This window comes from Aphidius gifuensis, linkage group LG5, assembly GCF_014905175.1.
Source record: "Aphidius gifuensis isolate YNYX2018 linkage group LG5, ASM1490517v1, whole genome shotgun sequence".
Classification (NCBI taxonomy): Eukaryota; Metazoa; Arthropoda; class Insecta; order Hymenoptera; family Braconidae; genus Aphidius; species Aphidius gifuensis.
The window spans coordinates 5576910-5593509 of NC_057792.1; the positions used below are offsets into that span (position 1 = coordinate 5576910).

Consider the following 16600-nt stretch of genomic DNA (forward strand, 5'->3'; position numbering starts at 1 on the left):
GGATATCTCAACGATATAACCTATTATTATTAAATTGGAGTAATAATCATGCTCTTTTAAGTACATATATCCATTTCATTTTCATTAAAAACAAAAATTTACCTACTATTTAAAAGTATATATTTTTAAAAAAATAATATTATTATATTCACTATTCATTCATGTGAATTATTATCATCACTTTGAATGATATTAATTTAAATAATTTATGTCATCATGATAATATAATACAAATTTAATATGACGTTAAGACGAGTAGAAAAGTAGGACAACAAAATTAGTTCTAGATGAGACGAAACGAAATGCGTTGTACAATGTCGGTAAAACTTTTGTACTTGTCTAGTTGTCTGATGGCTTTCAATTTGTTTTTTTTATTTTATTTTTTTTTTTATAAAACTATGTGTATTTATCTCTGTGTGTGTGTGTGTGTGTATTACGGTCAAACTACTTTTGAAGAAACAAATATAGAATTTTGTGTATATAGCTGATGATTCTCTCTTTGGGGTTCTTCAATAACTCTTAGCTGAAATGCATTGCAAATGAGATTTATTTTCTCAAGTGGCCTCTCGTCAAATTCATAGTACTTCAAATAAAAAAAAAATAATATAAATAATTGCGATTATTATATATATATATTTTTAAATACCCACAAGATACTATTATCAATAAAAAAAAAATGAAATAACTTTTAGTGGTGTCATTATAATTATATTAATTTCTTTAAGTGAAATATAATTATCCTGTGTGTATGTTTAATTTGTCAAATGAAATAATTTTCTAAACTATTTTCAAAACTTCAATAAATTATAATTTGAAATGTATATATTAAATTTAACTATGAAAATCTACTAACAAGCAATTTCCCATGGACAAAATAATTAACCTTAATAGTTATATATATTCAAATCAGAATAATCTATTTTCTTGATTTTACAATGACATATATTTAAATTGCACATAGTTTTAGAATATAGTGTATATATATAGTTTTTGAAAAACCACAGTGTGATATAATTTATATATAATAAAACCATATATTATGTATTATATATCGTACACCACAAACGTGCTTGAATGTCGTTTGGCTCGATACGACAACTATATACTAAGATAAAACTTTTCCTATCTGTATCTCACTTTTTTTCTTTTCTCTCTTCTATGTATGTATATTATATACTAACTATATATCACATTCTACTGGCGTAAACTCAAACTTGCCAACCGCAAAAGATTGTCAAATATATATGTATTGAATATTGCCTCTAGACACACTGATAAGCACTCCGAGACTTTCTAGTTTTAACCAAATATTTATCCTCTATTGGAATCTCACATATTTATATCATCTACTACATAATTTAATTTTTTGACAACAATGTCAAGGATGTTAAGTATTATTAATGCATAGTCGCAGCTTGTGGTTAAAATTTGGGTGAAGGTGTTTTTGTTCGTTCAACAAAGATCTTAAAATTTTATATGTTAAAAAAAAGGGGGATATATATGAAAGTGAGAATATGCCAAGGTAAAATTATATATGTGAATATGTAGACAACATCTGCGTTGTGATGATGATAGTGATGATGATGATGATGATGAGTCTGTCTGCTAACCGTGAAATTTTCTGCGAACAATTTTCACTCATATACGCGCTCTGCTTCATCCGAGATTGCTTTTTTTTACTCTTAACCCATACCTCTTCAAACCTCTCCCCAAAAATGATAAAATAAAAAAATCCTTTTACCTTGGATATAATAATATAATGCACCACTAAATTAGCCTTCTATCATCATCAAAGTAAAAAAAAAAAAAATGAAAATATCTATCTCAAGAAACAAAAATTTGATAATATATATATAAGAGTATAAAAAAATATTTGCATTTTTATTATTATTAAATTTTTACTTTGTAAAATAGTCAAGTGATTTTCCGATAATGAAAAACCTTTCAAGATATAAATTCAAGTCACGTTGTGCATATTCTCGTTGAATAAAATGCTTGTTGCACAAGTTATTGTTAAAATAAAATTTCAATTGAAAGATCTTATCATCATCTAGGTTTCGATAAACAAAATCCTTTTTATTTTTCATTTCTTAAATAATAATAATAATAATAGTGATAGTGGTGGCGCTATATGATTATAATGTGTGTGTCTCTCAAAGTGTCATAATGATTAATAATATATGTGACTCATCGTGATACATATATATTATGTAATATTGTGTGTATGATCATAGAACACCAAAATGTCCAAAACGTACATAGCCACAAGAACCACGCCCAATTTTAAACTCTCATGGGAGTGATGTGATTGGACATAACTGGTCATGACTGGTCATGCAGGTGGTGAAGGCCATAGGGCCAGATAATTTATGTATCCAAGGGTTCATACAACGTGACTATAACAATAGACCTCATTCTATGACCAGACAATTTTTTTTTTTGTTTTTAAATTTACTCCTCCTTCTCACCTTCTATAGTTTTTACAAATTATTTTTTTTTTATTTTTAATTATTTATTTATTCCTACACGATCAGAGTCTGCCTATTCCAATCGTTTATGCATTCAATCTGGGTGTGACAATACAATATGCACCTCAACACATACTTTTTTTTATTTTTTTTATTCTTTCATCTCGTTTAGCTTTTGTTTTGAATTAATAGAGATATATACCTTTTTTTTTTTTTTAATTTTAGTTTTTTTTAATTTTATTTTGTTGATACAGAAAGCTCCGTGTTTCATGGTAATTTTTTTTTTGTTTTAAAAATTGCTCAGTCTCTATATTTTCCTTTTTTTGTTATATTTATTTGTTGAAAAATACGTTGCTCTATTTGCTGCTAGATAGAAATATAATAAAAATAATAAAATGACAGCTAGAACTTCGTTGAATAATTTTTTTAACGTCATAAATGAATTTCTTTTGAATGAAAAATAGAAAAAAAATTGATTTTTCATAATAATAGATTGTTCGTTTTGATTTTTTTATTGTTATTATTATTTGTCATTATACCACATCCGATTAAGATTTATTTTACATTTCCTGTTTCATCTTGTATTATCATCAATTTTTTTTATATATATTTGTCTTTGATGGCATGTTGTTGTTGTTAACATGTTGTACCCTCTGCTATGGTTTCTGCGGTGTCCAGTCACGCACCTGAAACCTATTCATTTTTAATCTTACAAAAAAAAATATATATATATTTTCATCTTGAATCACATTGCATACTTATTTCTATTCATCATTTGGTTCTTTCATTGCTTCTTTCGCTCTCTTTTTCTTTTATTTTCAGTCCATTTATTTTTATTTTTTTTTTTTTGTAAAGAGCGTCAAATAAAAGCACGCCTTAAAATGTATTATACTGACTATATATAGGATACATCGAAGATGATGATGATGATGATGAAGAAGGCTGAAGGAAAAAAACTAGAAGGCCTGTACAAGTACCCTGGAACCATAGACATTTTACAAAGACTGAAATGTGGGTTTCCGGTTATTTAAGGCGCTCCAATGCTCCCGAATTTATACCGGATGTTAAAAAGATTTCTTTTATATTTCTTTTTTTTATTTTTCACTATTTTATTTATTGTGAATTTTTTTTCGTTAAATATAATAGTATGTGCCTTCTACTATTTTTTTTGTCTCATATATAAAAGACATAATATTTTGACGTAAATCGAAATTTTTTTCTCTGACAGTCTTTGCTCGTATTTTTTTTTTTATTATAAAATCGAAATAATATTTAAATTAATTTATACAATATAAACAACAAAATTATATGAGTATAAATATATAATATTCATGGAAATATATATAGTTTTTATTACAACTTTGAGGCAATCATATTTATTCAAGTAGGTGGTTTTATTAATCATAAAATTTTATTTATTTTACTTGGAATAATTTGCACCACAGGGTTTCTTACTTAAATTATTATAAAATTTGTTTTTTAAAATTATATTTTTCATCAACTTTCACCAAAAAATTCATGCAAGAATGTATTTTATATATTGAAATTTAAATTTATAAAAATAAAAATACCTACTGTGGTGAGAAGGTGTAAAAAAAAAATCTGTTTTAAATTAAGGTGAAAAAGAAAAAAAAACACATTCAGGTATACAAAAGTTTTAGAAATTAGGTGATTATTTTTATTGAGAATTTTTAGAAATAGAAATCTTGTAGTCTTAATTTAGTATTGATCACGTAGAGTGGATGGACAACATGTGTTGAGCACATTGACATAAAAATTCTTGGACAAATTTTTTGTGTTTGACAACACACAATCGATGAGAACGTAACAGGAAAAAAAATACATAAACATAAATGAAAATATATAAATAATAAGATTAAGTAGAAAAAAAAAAGAATGAAAATATAGCAAGCCAGTAAAGCATAATAAAGTTATATTATTTAAAAATTCTTTGTCTCGTTATAAATGAAATTTATAATACTACTATTTATATATTTTAAAAGTTTCATATACCAGTTAATTTAATTTTAAATTTTTTTCATATTTCGTGAACATAGCATATTATATTATTAAGTTATATATATTAAAAGTGTGCTGCAACTATGGTAGCTTTCTTGAAGATATACAGAAAATCGTCTATCCAACTGTAAAGTGGAAATGAAAATTGAAAAGATCGCTCGGATGAATTTCGCGTTGCGGAAATATAGAAATATATATATATGTTAAAGTTATAAGAAGAAAAATAATAATAAAAATAAGTCAGAGATGTTGAAGAAAGAAAAATGAATTGAAGCCAAAGCAAAGCAACGTGTGTACGGTCCAAAGACTTGGCAAGACTGAGGCTTCTGATTCAAGGTTTACTCTACTGCTTTGTACATGTATACTGTATGTCACATACACTCGAGATATATCTTTTTTTTCTAAATTATAAAACAACTTTTAAAATGAAAAATTATATATAACATTTATCAACGATTTAAAAAGAAAATAAATTTTCCATCAAAAAAAAAAAAAATTAATTATATTGTCAATGGGTCAATCAAGTTGAATTTTACTTGGCTATTTAATTAATTAACTGGACAAGTGATTAACAATTTAAAGTCTTGAAACATGAATATTTATTAAAGTGGTTAATCCATGAGTTGATCCACTTGTTCTTTTCTATCTACTCTTTCGAAAATTCCTAATTGAAAATTATCTTCTTTCAAGGGTATTTATAATACATAAAATATTCTTAACAATTTCTTAATTTATCATAATTAAAATACCTTTTAAAATTGCCAACTATAACTTTAAAAAATTCAAACAATTGTCTGTAATATTTTAGCTGAAAAAAATCGATTTTTTTTTTAAATTAAATGAAAAATAAATAAACGATAAACAAAATACACTTGCAATAATAAAATTAAATATAATTTTTAAATTATTCAAATAATTATTATGATTTTTATGTGTTAATGATAAAGTTAATTAAACAAGAAACAAAGAAGTATATATACAATATAAACTGACGAGTCGTAAAATAATTAAATCTTAAAAACAGAATAGTACTAAAAAGGATAAATATATTGTTATAAAAGTTTTAAGGTATATATAATAATAATAATAAATAGAAGCTGCTGACTGTCACACCCGCGTGTCTAAGTTAATTTTAAACGCATCGTCGCCTGATTTCTTGCATTGTTATCAACCGGTGTGGAAATGTAATTCGCTATTTTCCATCTTTCACTATTCTCATCAATTTAAAAATAAATCTTACCAACCTAATAACGCTAAGACAAAAAAAAAACACCAAAACAATCACAATCTCCAACTATACGTATATACAATTTAATTAATTTTCATTTTGTTTTAATTCAACAACAAAGAACCAAGATTGAGAATGTAAATTCAAGTTTAATCCTTTGGTATTGTATATATATAACCCTCATTCGTTCTTATCGATTGTAATACAATACAACAACTAAAAAACAACAACAACTATCGTATATATATATTTAACTTTAGTCCCTTTGTTTAGTCCAACAAATGAACGGATTATATTGCAAGTTTAGATAAGCGAAATACAAAATTACAATTCATGCGTACTTTTTTTTTTATATTACAGCATTAATTATTCATCAATTAATGTCAAAATATATAATTTATAATTAAAATATAATTATTTATTATTGTTGAGTATTTTTTTTTTTCGTTTTTTTTTTTTATTGTTTTATTTTGCAGTAACATAACTCGCGCACACACCCAATGTCAGGTGTTCGTGACTGACCAATTTATTGTTTAAACCAATAGTGTGGTGCTATGTCTGTATCAGCCACATATGTTTTATATTGGCATGTACCTATATTATATATTTTTATCACCTTCTTACGATTAGTTTTGTAATATATTATTCTTGTTAAAATTTTTTTGGTTTTTTTTGTTTTTACACAATGACAATAAGTGTATTTTTGAGCACGGACTATAATAATTTATGATTTTTATTTTTTTTTTTTATATATTTTGGTGGGGTAAATGGGCGGCTGTGGCAAACACAAGGACTATATCCACTATATCCATATAGTATAGACGTGACGACAGCTGGCAAAGGCAGTTGCTTTTGCTTCCTTGCTTTTGCCCTGTCTACTTGCTTGCTTGCTTTTAAACTCTGAATTTTGCCGCACCCTGCTTCCTTCCTTATATTTTTTCCTCCTTCTTCTTCTCCTCCTCCTCCTACACATACATGTTCTATAAATTTTCATCTAAATAATGTTAATTTTGAAAAATTGACTTATTAAAAGTAAAATTTTCTTAATTTTTTTGAGGAAAATTTATATATATACAAATAGAAATATATTCTAAAAATATTTTCTTGTATTGTATTTAATTCACGTGAAAATAGCCAGCTGTCCATTTAACACGCCCATTGACCATTGAAAAAGGGAGTCACAAAATACGATCGATAAATAAAAAGAAAAAAAAAAAAAGAGATATATTTATATATTTATCTATATATATCGCAGGATTCAAAAGAAAATGTTAGAAAAAAAAAAAAATACTTGGCTAAAAAAGAAAAAATAAAGATTGAATTAAATTGTTATAAATATATTGAAAAATAATAATAATACTTATTGATTAATTAAGACAGATATTAACTGCTTCATCGACAGATTTGAGTTGAATTGTTATTGGTCAATATGCAGATATAATATATTAGATATGTTTGTATTATCTGGCTGTTTATATGATAGGCACAATACAATAGTAAATACATATATGAAGTAATGGCCTTACATTGTTTGATAGATTGAACATATAGGCTAGCATTGAATAAAGACAATGGTTTAAATAGTCTCTGCCTTCAAGATGTATGTCCTTATGTCAATTTGTGTTGTTCCTCAATGCTCAATAATTATTATTATTATTATAAATTATAATTAATATTGAATGTGGTTTGTTATTTGTTTGGCTTGTTATATATATTGTCATTGCAAAATTTATTTGACTCAATTGTTTGCTGACGAAATGGCACATATTGTACAAATCATTGCAAAAAATCAATACTACAAATTGATAATTGGATCCTGCCTTTATACATTGACATTGTGACTATTTTTTTTTTTCATTTGGTTTGTTGAAATGTTGACTTGATTGTGTGATAAGTGTATTGAAAATTTATCATGGATAATATCAAGAAAAAGTTATACAATACAATTGATAATTTATTTATTTTTTACGTTATTTATTATTGATTTTTTTCTTTTTAATTGTTGATTATTTATAGTGTTGGTATTCAAGGTTAATTATTGAAGTTTATCAGACAAATAAGTTGGCATTTTGACTGAACATATGTAGAAAAAATTAATTGAAAATATTTAATTTTAAATGTAGGATCGAATTACAAATTTGTATGCTTAAATGTCATAAATAATCAATGTCAAATCCCCATGCATCAGGCACATATGACATTTGTAATTTGATCCCACATTTACAGATTGACATTTTCAATTGACTTTTTTTTTTTTCAACAAGTCAATCAAAATACTGACTTATTTGTGTGATAAATTTTGACAATTCATCTTCAATGATAAATGCAAAAAAAAAATAATTAAAATTAAAAATTACATCTATTGACTGAGTTTTCTTCGTTTTCAAAAAAAATTTCAATAATCAAAATATTATTAATAACATACTTGAATATAATAAATCATAAAATTTATAATATTATTTTTTTCGTTTAAAAAAAATACTCCTCTATTTTTATGCATAAAAAAAATGAGAAAAATATAAAAATAAAAATTTGAAATATTCTTTTGGATTAATCTCACCATAAAACTCGAGATAAGAGAGTCATAAAAAATCCAGACAACAAAATGTGTCATAAAATGCAGGAAAAAGATAACAGAGAAAAGTGAGAATAATATATATAATACAAAGAAAAAAAAAAAAAAAAAAAAAGTAACACAGATGAGTGTACTTCATGAAGGAAAGTGGCAAAATAATATCTCTCACAATTTCTCTCTTTATTTAATTTTTTTTTTTTTTTTCTTTTAACTCTCTTTTCATTGACAACAAAATTCTCTTAAAGATGTTCATAGTTTTTGCATAATAAACAAACTATTAAAATAAACTTGATAAATAAACAAAAAATAAAATTAACTTTATATTTTTAAATAATAAAAAATAATTTTATTTTATCATGATACAAAAGATAATAAATAATGCAGATGATGGACATTTAAAATATTGGAATTTAAACTAATTAAACAGTGTGCTCTGACAGTTGGGTAATTTACCCCCTCACCCTTATATCACCCTTCTTGCACAATCATCATCATCATGATCATCATCTGCATGTGTAATATATATATATTCTAGTTTTAAATACAACTCATTGCACAGTCACAAGCAGATCTCTTCCTTCTCATATATAATTATTATTATTTTTTATATACAATATTTATTTATATTTATTTCCCCTTTGGAAAATCCATATTAATAAGCACCCTCTCGGCAATCCATTAAAAAATTTCATATATATTTTACGTATATATATACGCAACCACACCACCGAAAATATACAAAGCGTAAATAAACTTGGTAACATTATCGACACCATAAAAAAAAAAAAAGTTTTCTCTCTCTTGATTGGTATAATTTTTCATATTCTCTTTTCCATAATATCGTCCAGTTATTTAGCACCCTATTCTTCATGGTGTTGGTTAAATATATTCATATAAATTTTGCATTATAATAAATGTCTACATATATTTTTTATGATGACTACTTTTCATTTTTTTTTTGGTCAAATTTGATTAAAGTATTTTAGTATTATTTATATTTTTTGAATATATTATTTATATTTTTTTTTTGTTGTTTTTTTTTTGTCAACTTGACAATTCATTCAGACTATTTATTGCATAATATATATTGACTGCAGTGTACCTGTGTCCCACTTTTTTCGTTTTAGCTTTTATATAACTGATGAATTTTATTTATTTATATTTTACATGTTTGTGCTCTTCTTGTTGCACTTTATTTTCATGATTTTTTTATTTTTATTTATTTTATTTTTGAATTGGACATGTCTCGTACATTTTTATTTTATTCTACTCTTTTTTTTTTTCGTCAATTGCCTAGGGAATCGTGTAATGATTTTCAGAACACGGAGATGTACGTAACAACCGGGTTCATTCCCTCCTTCCTTTTTTGCCAATCTCATTACATTTTGCCGGATCCCTTTCACGAAAATTTATCGATTCAATTCGAGCACATGTCAAACACAGGTTGTTTTTTTTTATTTCATTTTTTTTTTTTTTTATGTCTTTAATTTATTTAAACAAGTTTTAATAAATATTACTTGAACAAAAATTAATTTAAATATTAAAAAAAGCGTTATTATAAACCATAATAATTTTGGAAATTATAAATAATAATAGCAAGTTGTTGGGTATATATTGATAAAGAAAAAAAAAAATAAATTACTAATGAATTTTTAAATATAATTTGTACAGATTAAAATAATACAACCCGCGTTCATCAAGATAAAATTTTTTTTTATTCATTTTTTGCTTTGGAATTTTTTTTTCTAAAGCTTTTTAAACGAACAAAAAAATTTTTAAACTTATATATGCGTGCATAATTTGATATATATGAAATAGAGAAAAAGAAAAAAATAATAAAATATGCACGCGAGCAAACCACGCACCGTGTAATACGCGTCTGAAGATTATGGCCTGTACACCAGAACAAAGACAAATCGTGGGACGGCCTCCGCGTGTGCACCACTTACTATTATATTTTTTTTTCTAATTTTTTTTTTTCATTCTCAAGTCTCCTTTACCATCGTTTCTACACGCCTACCTTTCATACAATAATATTCACAATTTTTTTTTTTTTTTAATTTTTCTTATACTCTTCGTCTACTGATTTTATACCTCAACATTTTTTTAGTGACGTGCATAATCTACATGAGATCTTGAAAAGAATATTCCACCTTTACTTGCAAAACTTTTATGTGAAATGTAGTCACGAACTTTCTGCCTATAGCCTTGTCCACAAATAACAATTTATATACATTGTTATTTACTATTATTATAATATAAATAAATAAAAATTTACCGATCATAAAATTTAAATGAAAATTTATATTTTTTTTTTTATTTTTATTTCTATTTTTTATTTATAAATATAATATATAAAAAATATGACAGTTTTTTTTGCTTGTTTTTTTTTACAACTATGTTTTGTAGGGAATATATTTTTGACGTATATTTAAAACTGTTAAAAATATTTATATATTTTTTCAGTAGTTATAAATGTATATAGTCAGACACTCACACGTTTTGTCAATGGATTAACAATTGAGATTTAGAGGGTAATATTTTAGCCACGTGACTTTTAATACCATATCCAATGTGTTTTGTTTAATCTGTAAATGTATATTTTATATAAAAAAAAAAAAAAAAATACACTATGTGTTAGACATCAATGTGTCTTTTGTGTCACCGAGACAAGTCACGATGACAACGAGGGTTGTCGATTTGTTTGCTTTTGCTGCATCATCCGAGACAAATTTATTGGCATGCAATCGAAAATTTAATCTTATCACATTGTTAAATAAATAAATATATATATTTTTTTTAATATTTATTAAATGTTGATTTACTAATTTATTCTTAAAAGCTTCTTTAAACCTTTTTTTTTTTTTTAACAAAAAATTTTTTTTTTTAATTCTTTTTTTGTTTAAATATTTACATTAGAATTAGGTGGTATTTTAAATTACTGGCTTTATAAATAATTCATTTCAATTGAAAATTTATAAATGAAAATAAAAAAAAAAAAGCTGCAAATATATACTGGTTTATTTTTTTTTTTGTATAAATACATAGATGCATGCTCGATGCTTCCAAGTTGAGTTAATTTTGTTTTTTTGGTTTTATTTTGAAAATAAAAGTAAAATAAAAAAAAAGAGAGAGAAAGAAATAAATATGGTGGTGTTGGAGGATGAAAGAAGGATGATATGGGCCACGTTATCGGCTTTGACGAAAGCCAGGAAGGCATTACGACAGACTTTGTCCGGTATCTTCTCGTTCAATGCCCCGCAATGTTAATGCCAGGGTTCCTTTATCCCCCTAAGGTGACTTGCAATGTGTTGGTTGGTATAGGTATCTCAACCGGGATTATATATATACATAAGAAAACCTCTTTGTATATATACAATGTTTATGTATTATGTATTGCAAAGGCATTGAGAATATCTTTATGATGAATACAAGCGTCTTGCATCATTGATCATAAGGAATTGTATATAAACATTGAGTAAACTATTTCATACACATACATATATATCAAATAATAACAAATAAATTTTTTAAAATGAAAAATAATAATAGTTAGAGCATATATTTATTAATAATAAATGTATTTTTAAATAATTTTCTTTCTTTTAATTTTTTAATTTATTATTTACTTGATATTAATGAGAAAATAATTGAAATTATTTCGACAAAATGAATTGATTCAATATTTAATTATTCAATTTTAATTATTAATTTAATTTGAGTTGATTTATTTATAGATACTTGATGAGTCTTTAAATAAATTTTTTATATTTAAAAAAAAAAAAAAACTTTTCTTTTTTTGTTGACATTCAAAGTTAATAGAAATTTAATTAATATTCAAGATAATTAATTAAATTTAGCAAGAATTAATGATTATTTTTATAAATATTTAAGTTGTAATTATAATTTTTTTATTGATTTTATCATTTAATTATTTTTCTAATTAATATAAAAACAAGTCAATAAAGTATAAAAAAAATTATAAAAAATAAAATTATATCTATACTTTGATTATCATAAAATCGTTTACCATTAATTGTATCATTTAATATTTATTAAATATCCACCCTCTCTAATAACAATTATTTATTTTCTCATAAAAAAGAAAAACAAAGCAAAAAAAAAAAAAATAATAATCCATCTGTCATATCTTGATAATTAATTTATTCTTCACTGATACTTGTTCAAATATATATAAAAATAAAAATAGTGATAATATTAATGAAGCAAAATAATTAGGTTCAAGTTGATGATGATGATGATGATGATAGGTATAGAGGTCACGTTGCCAACGGTGCCAATCAAGAAGCTTGTATGCACCAGCTGATGTTTTATCCTATGTACATATTGTTGTTGTAGTTGTTGTTGTTGTTGTTGTGTTGTTGTTGCTTATGGCATAGTGAATATTTATGTATTATATATTTAAAGGCCTTTATAAGTTGCTTGCTTATTCACTTACTTGATGCTTACTGAGCTACTCATTTGCCCTGAAACATAACCAACAGCATCAAACTGCCAAGCATTCTTATTACTAGTAAATAACGTCCGATGCAAATACACAAAAGTTTACTTGATATCTTGGTGTTACACTACATTTAACATTTTATATACCTCAATTTACATTTATATAAATTATTATTTATATAATAAATCTATTTACATTTACTGTTTCAATTTTTTTTCTATCAATTTGTTTTAATAGAAAAGATTTCACTTGCAGATTTGATAATTTTTTTGATCAAGAAAATCTATATTTATTTATTTAAAAAATATAATTTTCTTGAAAACTAATTTATTTGATAAAGTAAGAAATATAAAAACAAAAAATTCATGATGATTAAAATAATAAATATTGCGTGTATAAATGCAACTTGAACGGAAGGAAGTAATAATTATCTCAATAGAAGTTTGTATTTGTGTATGCTTGAGTATTTAATAGTTAGGGTAATAAATCATTCTTTATGATAACGCACCAGAAGCCAATTATATCTTCTATTTTATTTTTTTTTTCCCTTCATCCCTTATTTTCTACGCCCTTTTCTTACTTAACTATGTATGTAATTGCGTGTATATTTGTAATTTATCGTTTTGATAAAATCCCCTATCTTATTATCAACTTGATAAACAATTGTATTATTTACAATATTTAAAGCATTTTTAGATTTATTGATAATTTATTCATTTTTTTTTTATTTTTTTCCCTTTTTTAAATAAATTTCTTTCTTGATTTATTTTTGTGTTGACTTGTCATTGTTTTTTTTTTTTTTTTTGTTTACACTACATAAAAGGGGTATAAAAAAAATTTATAAATATATATCAAACTATTTTTTAGATATAAAAATTTTCTATAAATTCTGGCACGTTTTGCAAATACCAAGTAAATCCTTCAACGTTTATTTTTATTTTATATATTTTTTTTTTTTGAATAATATTAATAATATTCAACCCTCAAAGAGTTTTATTTCATTTTACCTTTTTTTTTTTTTATATATATAAAATTGAAAAATATTTGAAAATAAATAAAAATTCAATTTTCTATAAAATATTAGACATTATGTTTTTGTATGAGTCCTTGAAATGATATAAGAATAAAACGACTTGAAATGATAAAAAAAAAAAAGGAACAAAATGTATAAAATACGTAGAGAAAAAAATGCAGTTGGTGCATTTATTTTCGTCGTTAAAGTAGGAAAAAAAAAAAAACCATATAAAAGAAAAAAAAAAAAAGATGACTCCCGGGCATCGTCCTGAGTTTTATATATAAATTTCTGGTTTTCTCTGGTGGTCCTGAATTCAAGCACGCTTTCAAATAAATACCCTCAACATAAATTAATGTTTTGAAATATCATGAAAACATTTTCATTTACTTTATGATAAATATACCATAAAAATAATATAATAATTTAAAAAAAAAATACATTTCGCTTTTTATTTAATTTTATATTTAGAATGTAATTGTTGTCAATTTATATGAGTATATTTTCAGACCATTTCAGACAGTCTATTTGGTATTTGATTAGTTATTTAGATAATAGGGGTATAAGTGACTATAGATAACTACCATTATTTATTTATAAAAAAACCATCATCTGCGGGTATTGTGTGTGTAATTTAATGTACATCAAATAAATCACAATTATTTTTTATTTATATTTTTATTTAATTAAAAATAATACTGATAATACTTTCATCAATATTTTAATTAAATAAAAAATCATAAAATTACTCATATGAATTTTTTTTTTTTTTTTCGTTCAATTTGGGCGTGGTATTTAATTTTTTTTTTTTTTTTTAAATATATACTGGCTTTGTCTATTTTATTATTTTTCTGAAAACTAATTTATTTTTATTATCGTTATTTTATTAATTTTTTTTTTTGGCATTTATATGCTCACTGACGAATAGTTTCGCTATTTTGACCGCAAAATGTTTGGACGTCGTTATGAAAGTTCAAAGAAATTCTTGAACGCCGAGAATTTCGTCACGGCTTTGTAAAAAAATGTCAATTTATTTTTTTTTTAAATGAGTCAAAGTACCATATATAGTTAATGAAAATAACCGACTAAAAATATTTGAATTTAAAATATTAAATTTTAATAGTTTTTTTGTATAAATTTGATATGTTTTTTTTTTTTAAATTCTGTTTAACTAATGAAATTTTGTATTATGTTACAGGGTCAAGGATTCAGAAATATGAGTAAAAAAAATATCGCCATGGATACATCAAAAACGATACTTGTAAGTTGAAATTTTTTATATTTTTCATTGATCAATAAAATTAAAGACTAAATTATGAAAAAATAAACAGATGGTATTTGACCTTTTCAAATTGTTTATTGTTAAATATATTTTTTAATGTAAAATATTCAGTTTGATCTATCGAACAAACAGCTGACATTCTGAGGCATCTAAAATTCCAACTTTGTCGGCCATATGGTCTCCATGTTATAAGGCACGAGCCAAAGCTATCATCGCAATTTTTCTTTATATTGTTTATAGTTTCCTTGTCCAAAAGTATACACCCATTTTCTCATTTATTTATTATTTTTTTTTTTATACTCATCATATTTCTTGTTAAAACTATCAAGCCGTGAAATATGATAAAGTAAAATCTCTACGGTATAATCAACGTAAAAAATAAATAAATAAATTTAAACGAAGGAAGAAAAAAAAAAGCAAGCTTGTTTTTTCAACTAAAAATATATATCTTTTTATATAATTTTTACTTTTGATGTAATATTTTATCAATAACTCATATAGAAATATTTTTTTTTTTTTGAAAATATATACTGTATTTATTCATCTTGATAAAATCCTATTTACCATCATCAAGAAAATGTTTATGGTAACGAAGCGTTTTTGAATCATTTGATGTACAGTTGAGTTAAATTCACAAGACTTTGTCTCTTGTAGCGTAAAATAGTAAAACCCCTAGAGGCAATCACAAGGTTATTCATTCGTCTTGTATCAATATATACTATATATATCATCAAACGTATGAACATACAGATCTATTTAACAGTCAACCAAGCTTTACTATCATATTTATTTTGTTGCATTTTTAAATATTAATGTCTAAATTTCTAACAAATATGTCGACATTTATTTCAATTAAATATTTTATCATAGTTTATCCAAACAAAATTAATTTTTAGCATATTATAAAATATGCACAAACTCTTTGCCATAAAAAAAAATAAAAAATTATAAATTCATAATTACATCCAGCATTTAAAAATAAATATTTTTAATTAATTTTTTTTCTAACAAGTCAGTTAAACTACCAACTTATTTGAAATATAAATTACCAAAATTTATCATCAATTTTTAACAATAAAAAATTAATAATTTAACATGTTTTTTTTTTAACACTTGCACTATTATAATTCTGCAGTAATAATATATCATTTAATTAAACTTGAATAATATATATTTATACTATAATTGAAATAAAGAAAATTATCTAGTCATACAATAAAATATATAAAATAGTTAAAATTGTAACTACATTTCTTAACGAGTTTAAAATGACCTCGGGGGTGTAAAATCTTGAATCTTGCAAGCATTTATATTTACGTGGTTTATAAAGTGACTATATATATTTATTGAATATGTATATATATAAGTAAAAAGAGTCATAGGCTAACGACCCTACAGATGTTTTAGAGTATGCGTGTTTAGTGTGTTGTTGAAAAATGAAATACTGTTTATTTAACACTCCAACAGATTGCGAGTTTTGCAGTAATCAATTTAAATGTTTGACTGCGACTGATACGTACCAGTACTATGTGTTTATATTATTACGTATAT

General features: G+C 24.0%; 1 protein-coding gene across 4 annotated transcripts in view; it reads left to right on the forward strand.

Annotated features, from left to right (window-relative positions):
- The window catches only part of LOC122857227 (insulin-like growth factor-binding protein complex acid labile subunit), a 90024-nt gene that overhangs the window by 51634 nt on the left and 21790 nt on the right, over positions 1-16600 (forward strand). For all 4 annotated transcript variants that reach the window (XM_044159292.1, XM_044159291.1, XM_044159289.1 and 1 more), the window contains one exon: positions 14966-15028. In XM_044159292.1, coding sequence (XP_044015227.1) covers positions 14984-15028 — 45 coding nt within the window. In that variant the 5' untranslated portion in view covers positions 14966-14983. The remainder of the gene's footprint in view (positions 1-14965; positions 15029-16600) is intronic.